This window comes from Poecilia formosa, unplaced genomic scaffold (assembly GCF_000485575.1).
Source record: "Poecilia formosa unplaced genomic scaffold, Poecilia_formosa-5.1.2 Scaffold68, whole genome shotgun sequence".
Classification (NCBI taxonomy): domain Eukaryota; kingdom Metazoa; phylum Chordata; class Actinopteri; order Cyprinodontiformes; family Poeciliidae; genus Poecilia; species Poecilia formosa.
In genome coordinates this window covers 237,346-259,947 of record NW_006800007.1, presented here as the reverse complement: position 1 = coordinate 259,947, position 22,602 = coordinate 237,346, and the positions used below count along the sequence as shown (strand labels likewise).

At 34.9% G+C, this 22,602-nt stretch overlaps 1 protein-coding gene across 2 annotated transcripts in view; it reads left to right on the top strand.

The window, feature by feature from the left end:
* Positions 1-5,794: 5,794 nt before the first annotated feature.
* The window catches only part of htr4 (5-hydroxytryptamine receptor 4), a 90,316-nt gene continuing 73,508 nt past the window's right edge, over positions 5,795-22,602 (top strand). For both annotated transcript variants that reach the window (XM_007555034.1, XM_016672931.1), the window contains exon 1: positions 5,795-5,868. In XM_007555034.1, the coding sequence (XP_007555096.1) occupies positions 5,813-5,868 (56 nt within the window). In that variant the 5' untranslated portion in view covers positions 5,795-5,812. The remainder of the gene's footprint in view (positions 5,869-22,602) is intronic.

Genomic DNA, 22,602 nt, shown 5'->3' with positions numbered 1-22,602 from the left:
TACCTTCACCTGTATTTTATATGTTTGGAACTGAAGGGAATTGTTATCATATGACTTGTACAAAATAGGGTTCAGCTTAAGAAAATTATATTTTATAAAATAAATGTATTGAATAATAAAATGTATAACTTTAAACAAATGAAAATAACAAAAATAAATGGTATGCCATCCAGAATAGGATGGCATACCGTCCTACTCTGTAATTTCACCAAGGACTTGTTGAGAATTAAGGAAGGAAAACTAAGGGGCACCAGGTGCTTCAGTGGCAGAGCACATGCACATTATGCAAAGGCTGCAGTCCCAGGTTTGATTCCCAGCCTTGGGGCCATTTACTGCATGTCCGCCCTTCTCTCTCTGCCCTTGTCTCTGTTGAACTACTCATGAATAAAGGCCACCAGTGACAAACAAATCTTTAAAAAAAACGAAAATAATAAAGTTAATTTGTAAGATGTTTTGATAGGAATGTCTTTATTCTGGCAATGTTTTAATATGGCAATAGGGGGATATAGTAAAATGCTTTTATGAGTATGAAACTCCATATATGAACTTTTCTTACCCAATTAAAAATAAGTTCTGTCTAAGTTCCAAACCAATCTAGCACAGTGCCAGACAATCAGTGAGCATCTTATGGCCAATTGTGATCCAGGATATCGGCGAAAATCCTTCTGTTTGCAACATAGTTTTATGGGTCACTCTCTATTGAGTTTGGTATTCATTTTCTGCCACTGTAGATCTGCATAATTTCAACAACAGGTAAACCTTTATGATTTTCTTAATGTCATTTATTCTCGAGGACATTCCTTTACAAATGGACTGTTTGGCATCAGGAACATTATTGCGACAGATAGAAATTTGTTCAGTAAGTGAAGACACTTTTTTTTTTACTGTTTCCTTTAAAAGGGTTGGGAGGGTGGGTTCTTGATTGCACTATAAAATGGCACTAGTGCCTGGATAATATCTCCCCTCTAATTATTTTTCAAAACATAAATATACTGTAACTAAGATACAGCCTTGATTTTGTGTTTTGGGACTTTAGTGGAAACATGGCTTACAAAAATTACAAAAATTTAAGCACTGACCCATAAATTGGAGTGCATTAAACAACAACAAACAAAAAAAAACTGCCATTGCTTTTTCTAAGCAGGTTGTGAAAATGCTTCAGGAAGTTACTACCTGACTCTTGTTCTCAAGCTATATGTTGATGCACTACAGTGATAGATGTGTTGCTGCCAATAAGAGTGGCATATTTCACATTTCTATCCAACCGTATAGTTATCAGAAAATGATCTGACACAGCAGAAAGAAACTATTATGCTCCTGGCATACCATCCTATTCTGAGTTTCTTTTACCACTCACTATTCCCATACCTGACCTTCAGTTACAATTCATAAAGCAAACATAGATGGGCTATTTCTTTTTCAGGATTATGTTAAACCCACTTCAATATGTGATACATTTTTTATATCATTATGAAGAAGTTATCTTTGATTTTGTACATTATTCTTTAGACATAAATCTCAGATTCTTTATGATGTTATCTTTTATGTCCAAGTATTAAGGATAGGAATTTCATTTTCTCTGACTTAACATAGATTTACCGTATAATGCGATCGGCTCCTGGTCTTATCTGGTTTTTAAGCTCAGACTTCATCCCTTCCCAACCTATGGGTAGCAAATCTTTACTGTCTTTTGTCAAAGCAAGCCTAGAGGTTTGTCCATTCCTGTCTGTTTTCAAGTGAATCAGTCATTTGAAAGGTGGAGGAGATGTTTACTTCGGGTGAAAAACTGCACTTCCCTGTAAAACACAATATTTTAAGAAGTTTTTCTTAAAACAAGTAGGTTGTCCCCCATTTACTTTTCATTTGGAATGTGTATTTGTTTACCTAGTCTTGTCAATAATGCTTAAGTTTCTTTTATTATTTTAAAAGTGTTTTCATTTAAAATGAATCTAAAATGAATCATTTTAGATAACATTTGTTAATTCAAGCATGTTTGATAAGCGAGCTCGACTTGACATGTGCTCCAGTTGTAACTTCACTATAAATCTTGTTTCGCTTCCAGAATAAAATATGAAGCTTTTACACTACTGTCATAGTAATTTCATCTACGCACATGCAAAATTTTCTACATAAAATATTGAACCAACTTTTGATAGGTTTTGCCATCCTCAAAATCTTAGGAATGTTGAATCACAGTCATTTTTGAAAACTGTATTTTTTTTTTGTTTTATTTCAAACAAATAAAGCAGTGTTTCAAAAAAAATGCTACAGCAACTTCAATTAAACTGTCATAAGTGCAGTTGGTGATCAAAGTCAAAATATTTCTTAACTCAAGCTGGAGTAGAAGCCACTTGAAAATTTCTGATTGCAAGACATGTCTTAATCCTGCAAAGCCACAGCAACCCCAATTTGTTGCTGACATTGGGTACATTAAAAGGGCAAAAGCACAAAGATATTAGTAGGAGGTAAACTAAAACGTGGGTTTAAGATTTAGGTAAAACTTGAGTTTGCACATTCAACTTGTTCTAAACCTTTGTGCAAAGGCAGATTGGCTACACAAGAATCTCTGCAAAGCAAAGGGCTGATGCAAATGTTATATATTCAAATGAGGCACTTTTCTTCCATTTAAAAGAAAAAACACCCATATCTATGTAAATCATAGCCAGCACAAACAACCTCTCATTCTTGAAAGCCAAAATTGTGGCACGAATATTTTGCTGGAAAAAAATAAGAGCTGGTAAAAGCCTTTCACAATTTTGGCTCAACATAAAATAAAAACACAAAATTGGCAACAGCTGTATTGGTTGGGGAGTTTTTCCTGTCTTCTGGTAAGGTTTCTCTGATATTTATAACACATATTTCTATTGAAACAGTTTTGAACTCTTTCTTAAAATTGTTGGTTTATTTTTATTTTTTTTTTACCAAGAATACAACTTTAATGATTGTAGGATGTTCCAATAGTACTTATCAAACCAAGATTAATAAATTCAAGCAAGTCTGCAAAGAAGGTCCTTTTGCATTGCTTGACTTGGGTGAGGTGCTCTAATGAATCTATGCTGTATGTCACTATTGGATTGGCAAGAGCTTGGTTATCTGTTGGAGGTTTTCATGATTTATTAAGTGATACTAGAATGATTTAATTGGACACAAGTAGGCATGCTTATGTGAGTGAATCATCATCACTTCTAACAGTGTCTACATATTGTTGCATGGAATTGGGACTCATTATTATTGTGTCGCTGCTAAGAAATTGTATCACACATATACATTTTGCAACAGTGGTGACAAGCTTTTGGCATGTTTAAAAAATATTTAGCTATAGCTATAAATCTAATTGCGGATGCTACAGCATTAGATTCCTTGGAAGGCAATACTGCAGCTTTGTTTACATGAAGCTGTTTATCTTTATTTGTGGCAGAACACAAAGCAGATATGTAACTATGTGATGCCATAACATTATATAAGAAAGATGATTTTGAAGGATGGTCTTAAACTCCTAAACATGTCTTAATTACACATGAAATACACATAAATAAATTCTTACTCTGTTCTTGAATTTCTTCCTGTGAAAAAGATTAAATATGGAAAAATAAACTTTGCATATACTTCCAAATCCCACTGGTGCACCTGGTAGTAAAATGTTGTCTAAAATGTAGTAAAATGTTGTCTACAAGAATAGTGTCAAAATGTCTGTGTGAAACTTGACTGAAAGGTCTCGATCAGAGAGAGAAAAACCAAGTTAGTTTTCTGTTGGTGACAGCAGAGTGCTGCTTCGGCTTGTGTTCAGCTGCTAATGAGGGAAGCTATGTGTGTCTGCTGAAGCCTTGTGTGAAGTTGAGTCTAAACTGGAGGAGGTGGAGACCACCGGGTTTTCATCACTATTGCTGCAAAACATTGTTCAGTCACACTTATTTTTATTAAAATCTGGCTTTAGTTTTAATGAAAAACTCCCAGTAAGCAGTGTAACTGTCGTGAGAAAATATCTCCATGATTCTGCCTGCATATTGTCCTGGTCTGTAGGTGTTTTTCCCCCCTATGCACCATTTCACATGAATTAATGTGAATTCATGTTTTTTGGTGGAACTGTGCACTTGCATCTTTGTCATCTTTCTCTCCATGCTGACCCTGTGCTGAACTTGTGACACAGCCAAAGTGTATCCTGCCTCGTTCCCTATTACAGCTGGGAAACGTTCCAGCCAATGCATGATACTAAACAGGTAGGGAAATGAATGACTTAACAAAAACAACCACAGGAAAAAGCCCCAATCCATCCAGATTGAGACTGTTGAAAATCACCCAGAATTTGGATGGCCTTTACAAAGATGTTCAGATAGCTGTGGGCTCCCAGTTACTTGTGATACTGCATGAGGTTTCTCTTAAGGCTGGACTTGATGCTTTAGGGGAAAAAAAAAAGACACATTGAAATTGATAGAGTTATATGTCATAGTAGCTGACATTGTGCAATTTAACTGGAATGCAAAAACACATTAGCTTATAGTTAACTGTTATGCTTTTAACACCACATAAATCCTTTTAAATTATTGAACCAAGCACTTTAGTGGGTAGTTGTGCTTTTGGACTGTTTTTGGAATATCTCTATTTAGATCTTTTTTTTTTATTTTTTTGTCAGAAAAAGATCTGGCAAAACAAAAATGAGGGATTCATTTATGCTCATATTTAAATTAAGACTTTCCCTGAGGAAATCCAGGCTTTTTTTTTTTTTTTTTGAAGAGTGGATGTTTTACCTTTAGTTTTAAAAGTAATTTTTATTGAGACATGAACACAAATATCCAAGCAAAATCCTAAAATAACTTGTTGGCAAAAATATTCCTTATTTGTAACAAAAAAATAAATAAATATGAGCAACTTTATTTTCAGATTTTATTGCCAAAGTTGCTCGTGTTGACAAGTGAAAATAAGAAGTCTGTTTTACAAAATACTGCAGTACATGTGAGCCCATCCTTGAGCCCATTAGTACAAGAAGTAATGGACTTATGCAATGTACAGCCACATTGAATGTGCTGTACATGTTTTATCGGTTTCTTCTTTGTTGTTTATGTCACAAGTTGCATAACACTACATGTACCATCCTCTGCCTGAGGCATTGCGGTGTATTTTGTTACACTTTATAATGCAGATATAACAGGTTTTTGCTCATTTTGCTGTCGGCCTCATACAGAGGAATGTTAGCTTTAAGTGACCACATGACGTACCGGTTCTGACAGCTACCCATATGGTTGCAGCATAACAAGTTTTTTTATTCAGGGAATGAATGAGGTCAGAATCCTCCGCTGTCTCCGACCTCTCCACCAGGCTGACCTTCCCTGTCCAAACTATGTATCTCACTTGCATGTCAGTGGAAATGTTATCAAAGGGAATGTCTTGTTCAGTCTTTGTACTGGTTGACTTTTACACATGAAATATAAAATATGAGGAGAAATCATACATGTGTTTGAGCTATGTGAGTGCAAGCAGGCTTGGTGATTAATTTATCATAATATACATTTTCTTGCTGACTTAGATATTGTAGTATGATTTAGCATTGCACCTTATGGCAAATTGTCTACTCTAAAAGCAAAGGTCTAATTTTGCAGTGAAAACAGATTTGCACAATGTGGTACTAAAATGTCAAACAGAAGTATTCAATTTGCATAATCGTGATGCAGTTTAACACATTTATGTTAATGCAATCTTCTGAGAAGGAATTGCTTGATAATAGCAATTTAAAGTTCTCTTTTAATAATATAAGTGATTATGATGATTCTTTAACTTTCACTGTGTGTCTGCAGGGACTCTCTGCATTTATGGTTACATGAATGTCAGCGCTGCAGGCCAGATGCCGGTGATGGAGGAGCTTGTCAGTGAGAGGTGAGAATTAATCAACGTTTATGTTGTGCAATCACTGTCATTGTGATTAAGCTTCCTAAAAATGATCACTCTGCATAATGCACCACACACAAAGAAAGTTACTTACCTCCAATAACTTTTACAATATATCATAAATAATGCAAATATGAACAATTACTGATCATAAAAGATTATGTGTACAGATGGTGACAAGTTTGTTGACTTTCTAAGTAAAACAATATTATCAAATCCAGCCATTACCACAGTTGAAAAATTCCACACACAAAAAAAAATAATAATAAATTTAATTTTATTTATTTAGTGAGGGAAAAAACACTAAAGTAGTACTACATTGCATGGCACAATACAGTGCCCTGTACAAATGACAAGTTCTCTAAAATACACTAGTTTTGTAATCATATTTTGTTTTTTTAAAGTCTATCAAAGTTTTTTAGAGCTTCCAATCATGAGTTTATGGTTTTCTATTTCCTCTGGGATATAAGTGTGATGTGGCACAGAGACCCATTTCCTTTAATAGCTGACCAATATTCAGAACAAGGACTTGAGATAACTTGAAGCCACCCACACTGAGGAGGATATGAGGGAGATTAAAGACATTTGCAAAGGTCATGGTTAGAAAACTGCACCTAAAAAATAATATTTTGATGTCACCAATTCTCCAGGAAGCCAGTAAATTATGTCTACATGCCAATCAGTTAAATTTCCCCCCATTGAATATTGTAATCAAATGTTAGGTTTTTCAGTGAGAGTAAGGTCCTGCAGTTGAAAATTAATAACAATAAATCACTTCTCAATGAGTGTCAACAAATTGGTCTTTGTCAGCTACATGTGTGGAATTGTCAGATGTATATTTTCATGTAGTCCATTCTTCCAAAATGCTACTATTTTATATATCAAGACATAAACTACCATATAATAGCATGCAACATGTTCTTATGTCAGCTCAGCTAAGTGACCTTCATTAACACAGATGCTGTGAGGTTCTATTTCTTGAGATCTGGTGTTTTCTGAACTGAACATCCACACTGATGTTCACATGCTTACTGGGTGACAAATAAAATACAACTTACTATGCTATCGTGTCTCTGTAAGATGTTATTGCAATGTGCAAACAGCTTGTTGTATGGCATATCTGTGAAACTTTACCAGAGGCAGTTAAATCCACATGGATGATGAGCATTTGTTTGGTGTTTGTTGACGGTGGGAGCTGTGTAACACATTCCTCCACACCATAAAATTCCCATCATTGTCATCCTTAATGTGACCAGTCAGTGACCCGTAACGGTCTGCATTCACTCTCAATGCAACTGCAAACAGGTCAAACAGGGAACTTTCTAGTTTTCAGCTTAAGAAACAAAACAACTCTTTAAATAGTTTCATTTGTTTACTTGCATTATTTATTATCAAGGAGCTTAGATGAGAAGCTTCTTCCCTAGTTCTCCTTTGCATTGAAAGAAAATCCTTTCATATAATGCTCCAAGCTCAAAGTGTCAGAAAAATGCGTTTGAATTCATCTTAATTCATAATATGATATACGTGGTGTTTAAAATGTGAACATAGGCAGTTATAGGCATTTTCAGTGGCGGTTTCAAGTATTCATAGATATTAGCTGGGGTCTGTGATCACTTACCTCTGCAAATACTTTGGATTACTGGAATTTACAGCTCATCTGCTCTTTTTTTCTTCTGAGAACAAATAGGAAATTTGCATAATCACTTGGTGTTCAGTTCACTTTAAAAGCTTAGCTTGTTACTTGTTTTATTCTATTTGTTTTCATTATGTGCCAAACAACAACAAAAAAAAACACTAAATGTTAACTTTGCTCTTTTTACTATTTATTATATTTTAAAGTGGTCAAGATTTGTTGTTCATAGGGCTGCCTTGACATAAAATTAAAAATGCCTCAATGCAGGAATTTGGGTTGTGTTTTTTTTATTTTTTTTTTATCCACAATCATTCATGTCCAGATCTCAGAACATCAAAAATAGATTTTATAACCTACCCTCAATCTTCATAGACATAAACCTGTGTGCAGAAATAAAGCTGAATATGTCCTTTAGCAGTCATTTAATTTAGCATAAAAACACAAAATAAATGTATTATACGTTAAGTTACTTATTTTCGTGTGCACTTACTATTAAAGTCTTTGTGGTAAAACTGCACCCATTGATAGTGTAGTGTCAAGCATAGCAGTATCAAAATTCTGCAACTCAAAAATGAATTGGCAGTCCTGATTCCTGCTTCAGGCTTATTCTCATCTTCTTAAGGAGCGTTTGGCTCTGCTGAGGAAACAATGGGCTTTGTGGGATTTCTGCCTCACCACTCGCTGCCTCTGTAGTCGTTTTCCCCTTCAGGCTTGTTGATTTCATTTGAACACAGATCACGTTAAAACTGTTGGGTGGTATTTTTTCTGCTCTGGATTGTAAAAATAGCAGTTTCCTCTGCTTGGTAAAGTTTCAAGCATTTCAAGGTGCAGATGAGAGACGAGAGCTTTTTTTTTTTTTTACTAGCCACAGTTTTCCAGTATTTTTCTCACTGTTGCTTTGACGCAAAAAAGTGACGATGACAAGATAAACGGGTAGAAGACAAAAGAGATACACATTGCTACAATACTCCAATGGTATACTTTTGAGCATTTTATTCCAACACTTATCCCAAGTGTTGTTTTATATTCAAATGTGAAATTATACTCTCATATTATATTAAAACAGTAAATAATGTTTTCATACTGAATGCAGTTTTAAGGTATTCATTATTAATTAGAAATGAGAAACAAAATGATGCACATTCTTCCTGTAAACTGAAAATCCCTTCATTTTTGTTAACTTTGGTTAGTTTTAGGAATAATCTGACGGATACACTGAAGTGTATGCATTAATGAAAACTGTGTTTGAGAAATGCTTGTCTCCTTCAGTCTGGTGGCATCTGAATAACACATAGTGTTAGTGTAATTTTATGGAAATGCTGCTTTTGCCTTTAAGAAACCATGATATACAGTTTTGTCACAAATGCAGAAACACATAAATAGCACTGCAGTGCACTAATAATTTATTTTATCATTAAAAAAAATAAAAAATTACAGAGCAGTTATTTTTGTGTTACAGTTCATTCCTCAGAAATTTCAAGTTTGGTTCAGACAGAGTACAGTTGAATAATTTATGTTCATAATTTCTAAGCCTAATTCTAAGCTAAACTCGCATCCCTGACATAAACCATCCAGGTTTATTAATTGTTCACAAAATAAAGTATTCTAAAAACCCTTTAACTGTTGGCAGACGCTATTACCAAATATCCAAGTGCAGAGGTGGACATATTTATAATCAGAATTATTTTCATTATATGTTTTTGTGTTCAGTGTCTGGAGCCAATATTTCCTCAAAATCAACCATCTTATTATATTTCATAAGTTGTAATACACCTTCACATTTTTTACATACCACAAATCAAAATGTAAACAAATATTTGCACTGCATTGTATTAAAAGCAACACCTTCAGTATGGCAAAAATAATAATTTTGCATTTAACTATGAATGAAAAGGCTGGAGGTGAAAAATGACACATATCATAAGTAACTTTCAAATGGCCACATTTTCAGACATCACTGTAAAGCTTAGAAACCAGAGATCCAGGATGTGCTAGTAACTCCATATGCCCTTTGGGCTTTCTTGTTCCTGATTCCTTCATGGCTGGACACATGTATATGCATCAATTATTAACACAGTAATTATTGAGAGAGAACATATTCATTATTTATGTAGTTTGCAGTTTTAAAGTTTGACATTTGCTGTATTAGTAACCTCCAGAATGACAAAAAATAAATATAATTAAGTCTCCATGAAATTAAATTCAATTAAAGGCTGAGAAATCACAACAACAAATATGATGATGCTGGAGTGAAATTTTCAATAAACGCTTCCGTTTAGTCATGAGTGCAAGTCCAAAGGGAAAAAGGTATCTGTTTCAACACTCTAGTGCCATAATTAGAAACTCATATTTACATGTAACTTAATTAGTTATTACATGTATTTATTAAGTGTGAATCTTGAAGGAGTTTATCTTGTTCAAATGTGATTTGTCTACTTCTTAGCATCTAAACAAGTAAATTAATATTTATTAAGGAGGGGTAACGTTAAACAATGTAACATTAAAGAATCCATTTGGCAGCTTTACAAACTAAAACATGTTTTATGTCATCTTGTCAGTAGCGCCTGTTGTCGTTTTTTAGCTATTAATCCATCAAATGTGTCTTACAAAATCTTACAGAGCCTCTTATTTATTTATTGGTATTGAACTTGACATACTTTAATACTTTAGAGCAGTATTTCCTTTGAAAATGTTGAAAAACATTTATAATCTTTGTCATTTGAGTGTTGAACTGTGACAGTATCCGTCGATATTATTATTTAAAACAAAACACTTACTGTCAATCAATGCAGCATGCACACTAGACTCCTGCAGACTGAGATAGGAGCTTTTCTTCACAGATATTTGAAGGAAAACAGTTCTAACTTGTTTAAGACAATAAAAATTATATAAAACAATGCTTACTACTAATTTTCATGTCACAAGTCAGCGTCATCAATGATATTGATTATAACAGTCTGGCTACACCAGCTCTGTTGTACACTGATTGTATTAGACTATTGTTTTGTTTTTATGCAACAAGAAAGTCTGAGGTAGAGATTTGATCCATAAAAAAGTGTTTTTATGATTAATTTCAAAGCAACTCTGTGATTAAGTGATGAAAACAAACTTGTTAATTAAAACTGGAACACCACTCAAGCCCTGGGGTTAAAGGTCACAAAGCTGACTACATCTTGTGATACTACTCTTCTGCTGTATGCAGAAAGTGCAGAGTAAGAATTTCCATTGCAACACAGAGCAAAAAATCAGAAAGTCTCCGTTACGTAAAATATTATGACTCTTGTACAACAAATCGCTGTGGTTTGCCCAAGGATTCCAACACTTTACAGCAGCTTTTCACACTCAAACAGAACGAGGTTTAGTTACAGTACCAGAAGCTTTTCTGAGCTCCTCAATTTAAAACACAGTCTTGTTAAGTTAAATAATGGCATAAATGCTGAAGGTTACTCATGACTGATCTCCCCTAAACACATTTGTGCACAGCACTGATTCCTTTTAGCATATAAAAGTCAGTAACTATTCACAAGATAATTTTTTTCTCAGTTTAGCTTTAGTTGCAGCATCATTGAGTTTACATCTAAATGCAGAGTCTATATTATATTTTGCATTCAAAGTAATAGATCTAACGAGAACATTTACATATTTTTTGCCATCAAAGTTTCATAAGTATTTAATTACCCAAAATAGGTTGTAACGCAAAACATGATTCTGATGTTTATGAAACGACACACCTAAGCTTGTTAACTAGGTGAAAAGATATATTTTTCATGTCTCATATTTTTTAAAACACTGTTTATGATCACAGTCTCTTGTCACCTTTAATTCACAAGTACATTGCATACATAGGTAGAAGTGCAAATTATACAGCCCTGCTGAGTGGGGGAAAAAAATCATGCATTAGTTATTGATGATCCAAAATTTGCATAATATACATTTTAATATGAGAGGTGCAGCATTTCGTCTCAGTTGTCTCATTATTCAAATGTCATCTATTGCTGGTTAAACCTGTTCTGTTTTATAGCAAAACAAAATTAGAGTTATTGAAGTTTTGCAATGACATGAAATCATACAGAATCCAAATTGCACTGACACAGGTGTTAAAGATGATTACCAATGGAAATCACAGAGGTTGTTACTCAGACTCATTGTTTCTGTTAAGGCAGCAGGATGGTGGAAAAAAGAAAACAATTCTTGATGTGTTATTCATAGCAGAGTATACCATGATCAAAACCCTAATTTGGAGGATACTTAAAGCTTCTTACCTATAGGTAGTCGGGAGGAAATTTGATTTATATGTTATTTAGACGGAAATAGAACTGTTTGTATGCACTGATGATCAGTTCAGAGTCCGATATAAAAAAATGGAAGCTGTAAATGTCAGTCCAACATCTGGAAAGTCACACAGCACAAAGAGCTGATGCCTCTGCAGGAGAAATGATGACACAGCTGGCTGTTTTAAAGTCCATGACACGCATTACATAAGATTAGCTGCAGATTGCAAGTATAGAGAGATTCATTGCTACTTTCAAGAGGAGCTTATTCACCAACCTCTTACTGTGGGCTTCATGATTTTGGCTGCTGATTAGACACATATGAATGCACTTAAGTTGCCAAAGCCACTGGTGTAACAAATTAGTTTTTATGTTTTACATGCAGCAGTGTTGAATTTGCTGTGGTGGTTGTGGCTCTGCTAAAGCCCATTTTTTATGGGCAGAGTGGGTGCAAATAAAGACAAATTGCTGCTGTGCGCTTTAGATCAGGAATGGGTGATTAATTTCACATGAGTATCTATCACTGTATGGACTGTCCTGAAGGTATCCTTGCTAATAAATTCTGAATGTAATTTTCTATAAGCTGCTAGTATCAGCAATCAATGCATCTGAACAATAAATTGCATGTTATTCTCACATCTGAACAGGCTGGATATTTTATTGGCACTCTAAATACGAACTAAAACATTGACAAATTCTAAAACATACTTTTGTGATATTATCAATGGATAAACAAATTTTGTAAAGATGATATTCTGTACAACCTTAGCTTAGAGGTCAATACTTTGTTAAAGACTTGTTTCTGTGCTCTTTTTACAATGAACTGACATTGGCAGGCACACAACGATGCTACTGTAGCGACACACACAGCATTGCTGGTTTTCATATTAAAACCTAGGTTTCTAAAAGAAAAGTATGTTTGATTTTAGATGTTATGTTGAAAATCACTTGCATATGGACGTAGTTTTTCCAAGAGTAATGTAATTGTGACTCCTCAATACTCCTGTTTTCCATAGGTTATCTCAACAGAAGTTAATGTCCTCTAATCTAAATTTCATCTTCTGTCAGTCTTGCTTGAGTCTTGATTTCATTTCAGCTTATCTTTGAGTGCATAGATAAACTGAAAAAAAAAAAACAGAACTCATTATTGGTTCTAGTATTAGAAACAACACTCTTACCTTTGACTGGGATTTTTGGAAACAATCTTTTGGTTTCCTCTCTACAGCTGGCTATAGATTTTCTGTTAGGCTATGTCGGCTGAAAAATAACTGTATTTTGAGTGTGTACTCAAAGTAAAAGTAAACAAATATATGCTACTCACTCAGCAGATTCTAGCATAGAGGTTGCAAGAGCTGCTCTTTTGTTTTTGGGCCATGTTGTTGGTTTTGGATCTCATTTTCTATCTGCAATTTAAGGAAACACAGTTTCTTGGCATCCTTCTGCCCCTTCATCTCCCAGAGGGTTTGTCTGCACTCTTCTCCTTCCAATCCACCTTCATCCATCTTTGTCTTGATGAGATTTATTGGAATAGATCATCCCTTCTGGATTAGTTCTCAAATCTATCCATTGTGATTCCTTTCTTTCTGGGAAACTGCATCAGACTCAGATTAAACCCTATTTACAGTTTGTTCAACAGTGGGGGGTTTTTCAGGGGAGGAGGTGGATTTGGTGAGACATCTGCAAGATGTGATGTGGCACTGTGAAAGACACAATGATGACTAAAGAAAGGTAGTTGTCTTTGTAGATATGAAAACTAGTGCAGAGCAGGAAGTCACACTGAGTGCCCAGTGACTGATCTTTGAAAAACAAAAACAAAAAAACATACAAAAAAACAGATTCAACTCATCAGGTGTTTCCACCCTGCTGCTGCAGTTCTTGGTGTGTGAATGTTTGATTTACTTTTCTTCTTCTCACCACATTTGATGTGTTCCTGGAAGTTATTTTTAAACTTTTGACTGCATGCTTCTCTGTAGTTATTTTACCTAACATTTAATCCAGCCTAAATGTTCTTTCCAGTCTCAAAGATCCAGTAGTTTTTATTCATAAGTGGCTTCAGGACATTTGAGAAAGGATCCAAGGTTTTCAGACAAGAAACTGATGCACTATTCTGTTTTAAAATCCTATATACACATAGTTAAATTCCTATCTACATATTAAGAAGAAAGTAATTTATAAAAAACACCAATTCTCTTTTTACACATTGAACAACTGGAATGAACCAAAATGTACACTAAGACTGAGGTAAATGCTATTTAATGCTTCTAGTAGCTATAAGTTTTTGGCATGAGTCTGAGGAATCTTTGCCCTACTCTTTACCCCTCATCTGTGAGATGTTTGAGGAGTAAAGCCAATTTCAAGTCACCTCACAGCACCTCAAAGTGATCAAGATCTGGACTCTGACTTGGTCCGGGAATTTCAATTTCTTAAATCTTGGCCAGTCCTCTGTGGATTTACTGCTATAATTTTTGTAATCAGGAATGATACATGCAATCACATTTTCATGTTGGCAAATTTAAAGTATGACAACTAAAACTGCAACTCACTGGAACAGGCAAACCTTCAGAAAACCTGAGCTGCTAATCAAGACTGTTAAAATGAGACAAAAAAAAAGCAAGTGCATGTAAATATAATGAAGTTGGATACCTAAACACTGGATGTGCTGCTGTGATTCTATGAAGTCTCTCAATAAAAAAAATACCATATATTTATATATAATTCCAAACCTTCTAATTACTGTATTATGTAGAGGATACATCCAGTTATACCTCACATGTTTTCACATAAAATCTTTGCATTTTCCTGTGAAATACATTCATCATCCATCACCTCAAACAACACATTCATTCTTTACTGATTTTCTCTCTGTACATTCATTTATAGTAGATTTGCATCAATTTGTTGAATCTCCATTTGTGCTATCCAGTGTCTCTGCTTCCGTCTGCAGACAGAGGAGGCAACATTGTGCAATGTCACTTTCATTCACAGACTCAATAATTCATTCAGCAGCTGCTTATGTAATCTCAATAAGAAATCCTCCATACATATAAAAAGCTTTGGTGACTTTTGAGGCTGAGCATGCACATGCAGAAGAAAAAAAAGAAAAAAACAACAAGCAAACAGGAGGCAGTAGCTTTCATTCAGCTAAGGTTGGATCAGATCTGTGAAGCAAAGCATGCTAAACTCTCCAGTGACAAAACTGAAATCTGTCAAGCCAGCAGATCTGTTATCCTCCCTAAACAGGGGAGAGCCTGCACGAGGTGCAGAGTGTGTCTGGATACTTTTCGGTCCGAGCGCTTCATTATACACTGTTCCAACCGGTTCCCATTCATGCCTGACAAGGTGATTTATCCCACCTGTCACTGATAGTAATTCCAGGCACATGCAGCTTCAGACACCAGTTTTCTCTTCCTCTTCAGAGAGCAGCATGAAGCTTTAAAAAAATCTCTTAGGCCATCCACTCACACATCCCATCTCTTGGCATCCTCTACAGAATGTTATGTTGATGTGGGTGGATTTACCTATGCAGGCCAGTATGTGAGAAATTTGCAGGCATAGTTCAAAATTAATAGAATAGAAAAAAATTCACAATGATAACATTTGTATTATTTTTAACTTTATAAAAACTTTCATTGCTTTCATAAAATGCAAATACTGCTGTTTTTCATCAACTTCCTACCTCAACTTTCTTTCTGCTCCATCTTCCGATTCTTTTTTTGTGTCTATGTTTAGCACCAAGAGTTGCTTTGAAAAAGCTGCTGTACATCAATGAATGGATGTGCAGAGGACTGCTTTTATGAAAAGTGGCTGGATGTTTGTGATTTTACTTTTGACAAATTATAAGACTTTGTCAAAATGCATTGTTGATAAAAGACAAATACTTGACCCAAAATAATAATAATAATAAAAAAAATCTGCTTAAAGTTCCTAGGCTGACAGGATTTGTACTATCTTGTAACTTGTATTTATCCTTGAATTGTTGTGGACCTCATGAAACTATTCAGAGTTTCTGACAATGTTCCTTAGGCGACACTAGCCATCCTCGATCAAAACATAAGCTTGTTTTCAAATGCCTTTTTAGGACTTTTTTGTGAAATGCTTTAGGTCCTCTGGACTTGATAAAGCGTTGTACAAATACAGACTATTTACCATAATACATAGTAAAGTGCCTCGGTTTTTAGTGTTTTATTTTCTTAAGGTTTTTATTTCAATAATGAAGACTGGTAGCAAAGTCTTCTAATATGAATAAGATTTTCTATATGGTGATGTCTGTAGGACCTGTTGATGCTGGTGCAGTGTGTTCATTGATCACAATATAGCTGTTTGTTGTAACACCCAGCCAATACTATTGACAGTCTTGTTGGTTTGTGAAGCTCCTGCTCAGTACAAAACATTCTGCGTTTTTTTCTGGAGTGTAAATCACTCTTTTTTTTCCATATGCAGCTGTGAGGACAGCTAATCATGGGCTGGAAGCTAGAGAGCCACAGCTGGAGGAACGAGTCCACATTTGGGTACATTAAGAACATGCTGTCAGTGTTCTGACAATCTGCACTACTTTGTCAAGTTTTCTTACCAAAGTGTATCTAGATAGCTGTAACTATCTGTGGGTGCTACCTTTCCAGACTTTGAGAACACCTTTTGAGGCTTGTGAACAGAGTATGTAACATGTCCACACCCGGGTAGCTGCCAAGGAAGTGAATGTAAATCATTTTGTTCAACTCAAGCGCCTCGCTATCATCCCAGATTTACTCTGCATGCATCTACGCTCCGCTACGCACTTCATCAGTAGAGGTGTTCCTGACTACCCTGATTGAGAGCGTGAACATTGGTATGTCAGATCAATCTGTGAGCTTGTTGAAAAGCATTTAACTGAACATGTCACTGGGTCTTATAATTTACATGGACAAATAATGCAACTTATTCTCAACTGTGACCTGAAGTGTTTTTTTTGCCCACTTCATGACACAATTTTGTGACTAGTTCAACTTGAACTACGCTGCGACTTGTAGTTCAGAATATACAGTGAGTAGTACTACAGTAGACGCTGATGTTTTCTTTTATTTAATCTGTTACAGATATCAGAATATAAGTGTGGAAAGTGCTTTTCTATTTTGAAAATACTCTGAATAGACATGATGAACAAAGAGAAGTGAGAACTGGGAAATATTCCAAATATAAAAGTGTTGTATTTGACAGTGTTGCACATCATATTAGCAGAGCACAAGTGAAGTATTGCAATCTGTAATTACCAAATAAGCACTTAAATAAAATGTGGTCTGTTTATCTGAGTAAGACATTCACCAAATTGTTACAATTGACAAATGTGCAAATTACTCTTTTGAATGTAATTTTATTTTTGAAAAAGACAAAGTCATATCTCAGCCTAAAATAGTTCATCCAAGTAAAAAGGGTCTGATAATGCATTTTGGATATTGTATGCATGAACCAGAGGACAGTCATCTGCATATAACTGACAAACACAGATGTAGATCATTTGTTTCTGCTGGGCAAGATTTGCATTTTCATCTGCTTGTATTTTCTACTGTCTGCCTTGTGAATCTGAGGCAGAAATTAAGCACTTAGTGCAAAAGATTAAAAAAATTGCAGAACAAATAGTGTCATAATTTTACATATTAGTGTCTTGTTAAGTAGCAGTGGTAATATTTCTGAGACCCTGGAAGGCTTGACTGTGATAAAAGAAGTTTATACTTCAGCTTCCTATTTCTTCATTTAAGAGAAGTTATGAAACAAGATTGGCTGGTAATGTTGTAAACCTGTTTAAAAATAATTATTGCAATAAGCACATTTCTGATTTCATGTTTTACAAATAAATGTAATTGCATTAAAAGATTGACATACTTGCAACAATTTATAACTGTTATTTAAAGCAGCAGCTTAAAAATAAACACATTTCTTCCTGTGAGTAGGATGGTAGCTGACCTGAAGTTATGACATTTCTTTTTCCATTGCTGACATTTGCTAATGTTAGCCTCTAAGCCCCTGCAGTCTCAAGGTGCCCTGCTCCCATGCTGATCTCACTTAGTTTTTTACAGCCCAGACCATTTCCAAATGTAAAGTAGTTTCCTAATAAACAGGATTTTATTAGTTTAGAAATAGCATTAAGTGGCCCTTATTCACATTACGCATTCCAGAAGTAGTGGTAGTTTTTTCCTATTTTGTGTGTCTGTTTTAAATAGACAAGAGGCATTGTACTGTGCAGGGACGTTGTGGAAAGGTCAGTTTTAAATGTTAAATGCATGACTGTAAAAAAAAACTGTTCCTCTAGACTGTTGGTATCTAACTCCAAAATAAGCATAAGCAAAAAGTAATGAAAAACCTTACTTATGAAAAAACTTAAACATTTTTACCAAGATCAAACAACATCAACATGAACCAGAACCTTTTTGTTTCAACCGTGCTGTACCCATCAGTTACCTGAAAATCAGCAATCCAACCTAAATAAAGACATGATAGAAATATAGTTCTGAGAAAACAAGAATAACATTCACTGCAATTATCCATTTTTATTTTAAATTGCTGGAAAAAGTATGTGCTTATATAAATATTATAATTAATTTGGTCAAGCATGAATTAGGTGATTACTAAAGCTCATTATGAGCCCCAAAATGTGGGAAGGACTCAGGATTTGCCAGATAACTCTTCAAACTAATGAGTGAGCTCCACAGATACTGATGCAGCAATAAAACATACTCATTTTTATATAAAATCAACTCACACTTTACCTTTGTGTTACCTTGTCTGAATTATTCACAGATGGCAAACTGTCTTTCTTCTTTTTTGCTCATAATAATCAAATATGACAGGTCTAAATGAGGAGGCCTGTTTTTGCCTCTAATTTGTCATTTTGCCATTCTGGGATCCAGTCTCCTCATGTGCTAGACATGTTTTGGGCTACCAGAGCAGCGTTTTGGTCTGGCAAAAGGTGCACACTCCAATTTTTATCCTGTCGGCCGTCTGTTCTTAAATGTGGTGAAAAGTCAGCTTTACTGCTGCTGAGTAGGTGGAAACCTTCACCTTGGGTTTTCAAGATGGATCAGGCTGCACTATGAAGCTCTGAACTGATCCAAATTTCTCAGTGAGAAGTGAAAATGAATTATTTCTGATGCAAACATGAGCAGATCCTTGAAATGCAGTTCCTTTTATAAACTTTATAAATCTGTGAACATTACTGTAGTGTGGACACTTGGAAATTCCCTACACAATAAAAAGCAAGAAAGATGAAGCTCGAGTACATCGCTTAATATTAAAATTACTCATCCACCTCAGCAGTTATTTTTAAAATGAAGATTTTGACATTAAAAAATATGACTTTTTTTAAGTAGTGTGGTGGAGACTCTGTTGTGCCTTATTAATGGACTAAGTGGTTCAACAGATTTAAAAGGAAATTTTTTGCTAAATTGTAGTCCACCCTTTTTCATCTGTGTTTGTACAGTCACCCTGTTCACCATAGTTCGCTTTAGAAAAGTACTAAGTCATGGAAAGAAAAGCTAAAACAGTCCAAAACCTTGTGGTTTGAAAGAATAATATCGACAACATAATGTAAATTATTTTATTGAAAACAAAAAAGCAATAATCATTCTTAAAGCGCCCAAAAATATGAAGTATTTCACATGTTATTGTAGCTTTAATTCTACTCAACACGAAGCTTTCCAACTAAGGTTTTTATATTAATTACCCTAAAATGAATCATGGATGGTGAGTGTTGTTTATGATTCATGCAATCAATGACAATTTTAGGAGCCTTATTATTAGTGCTGAACAGAAATAGGTGTGGGTACAACAGCACTCCATACGCTCCACTCAGCCAGATATATGCAAGTCCTTTACTGTCATTTTGTCGCGACTCTAAATTAAACAGTATTATAGGAAATTGTACGTTTTTAAGCTTCACCTCCAGTGTAATAAAACCCAACTATGCCATTATACTGGTAACAGGCTCATGCATAATTGCATAGTGTTGCACTATCTTGTTAAGAAACAGTAAAAACAATACTTGCAAGTTCAAAGTGTTAGTCAGTGCGAGCCACTCGGAGCTCATCAGCCTCCAGCCATGACTGTGCTGTATACTTCTGCCTCTGAGGACACGTCAAAACAATCAGTGAAAGACTGGGAGTTTTCTTTTCCGTTCAGATTTTGCTTCCCCATTTTCTTAAAATTTCCTCTTTTCCCGATAAAAATATTGTTGGTTAAATACTGAAAATATTAATTTAGTTTTTTCTTTTAAATAAAGGCAATACAACTGAAAAATCCCACTTTTATTTAAGTCTATAGACATATATAAAAACAGCATACTTGTTTATTTTCTGTTTTACTCAAAACCGATACATCTTTGGCACATTCTTCTCCCATCATCGGTGTAAGTTGCATTTATTGAATCAAAAGTTACTTTGAACTATGTTGTAATTAGGAAATAAATATAAACATACAGAATTATTTGAAACTTGCTAATCAGGCCATTGGCCACGTCAGTCCTTACTGGGGCATCTTTAAGTGGTGAATATTCAATCTGGAGCTTAAAGTTGACAGAAATATTTTTCTATCTTCCTACAATAGCAATCCCTTTATCTGCAGAGAATATGTTCAGCCCCTCACTGAAAGCTTATTCACTGTGTATTGATTATGTACCTTTATTAATCATCATCTCTACTGCAGAGTTTGCTGTGGTTTATTGCTGACTGAGCTATTGGTTGATATGATCAGTGGCTTGGGTGTGATGAAAGAGATGGATAAATGATGCCAAAAGCAGCTGGTACATCGACCTTGTGGTTAAACATTTGTTTGTCAATAAGGCCCCTGATGCTGCAGCAGCTTTCTTTTGTTATAGTTGTGCCTGCTGTTCCGCTGACATAAAATTATTTTGATATCATGTTTAAACTGGTGCATCATGCAGACATTGCTTAAAAAAATTTATTTTACCTGGCATTTACAAGCTCATTGTGTGTTTTGATTGGATTACATGAAGAAATGATAATATTATTTGACTGGCATAGGGCATTTGTTATTGTTGCATCTCTAAGATTTTTTTTCTTAAAAATATTTTAGACCCATTGAGTCTTAAAACCGTAAATAAATGAATTACATGGAAGTTTGTGTTTGTAATGTAACAAAATTTGCAAAAGTTAAAGGAGAGTAAATACTTTTGCTTGGCACTGTGTCTGTATTTGAGGCTTGACTACGGCTTAATTAACAAAAGTACATTTGTTCCAATACAGTGGGCAGATTTGGTTTGTATGCACCCCGGCCCCTGCAGGTTCACCATGAGAGGGATGAGAAGTTCACACTTTGCCTTCGTGGCTTAGCAGCAGGAATGCATGCTCTCTGTAGGTGGTGCAGCTGCTTTCATTGATTATTGGGACAAAACTGGGTTGTTACACGCTGAGAGTAAAGGCATCGTGTCTGTGATGTGTGCAGATCCCCAAAATTCACCTATTCCCCCAGATCTTTACAAGCACTGCGATAGTGACTCAGCTTAAAAGCACACATGCTTTTTTGTTGCCCAACAGTGAATAAAAAGAAAGTTATGACAGTATATTATGTAGGAAAGAAAGAAAAGTTAAAAGTTTGTGTTCCTGGCGATGCAGCACGTCCGCATTAGTAGTTAAAGGAAAGCAACTTACAGAAATAGATTCAAATATGTTGTAATGATCAGGTTAAAAACACAGACTTTTATAGGACAAACTATAACATTGATAACATGAATGACATTCATGTTATTGTCCACAACAAAAAGCTTGGGTTTTTCATATTTATTTAAAAGGAAAACAGAATGTTTCTTTGTCAATAGCTGCATTTCCATTGACCGTGAAACTGCTCAATTATGAAAAATAAATTTGCTTAATGGAAACAAACCAGTTTTGGAAAAGTTTGGTTTTTTTTCAATAGGATGAGGTAGTTTGTCGGCTGTATCGAAATTATTGTTTTTATCTTTTTTAATTTCTTTCTCTTTCTCACTGTTTACTCAATGTCACATGCTGTTTTTATTTTAATTATGTAAAGAACTTTGAAATGCCTTACTGCTGAAATGATACAAATAAAATTTGATTGATTGATTGTATTTCGAAAAACTGTAATGGAAACACACACCTCATATCAGTAATGCATTTTTGTTCTCATAATTACATCTTGCTGAATATTTTTTCTTTCCAACCTTTTTTGATTTTTGGAAATCAAACTTTGTGTGGTGTCCAATTTATCAATTTAAAACAACTTTTTTACTCATTGCTACAACAGTCTTGTTTTTATTTTGATAATTTTACCTCAGTAAAAAAGCCTTGTTGGAATAATATATATTGCTCTATAGAAATAATTATTAGTCAGCATGTGGATGTCTCTGAATATAAAAGAAGCGAGGTGTGCAGTGTGTGAAGGCCTGTAATGATCTGTGAAGAATGAAGAACAGATTTTATCATTACCTCTATTTCCCTTGAATCTGCGTAACTGCCTCACAGACTTAATCTTCTGCGCGATACATTTTCTCCACCCTCTGTCTTTGTCATTGTACCTATAGTTTGTTTTTTTCTTGCCATTGGTCCACCTTTCTTTCTATCCCTGCTTTTCTTATGTCAATGAATCTTTGTCTTCAGCTATTTTTAGTTTTCGGAGCTCAGAAAATGAATTGTTTTATAAGCCCTTAATATTGTACTTCACTTAGACTTAAAAATCTTTAGCAGATGTTCATCTCCGGGCAGAAGACTGCGCCGCCACACATCAGTCTCCCAACCCCCCTACAAGATAAACAGCTCTAACAGGAAAGAGATCAACATGAAATACAGAGGTCACTGTTGCAGTGTGTTCTTCATT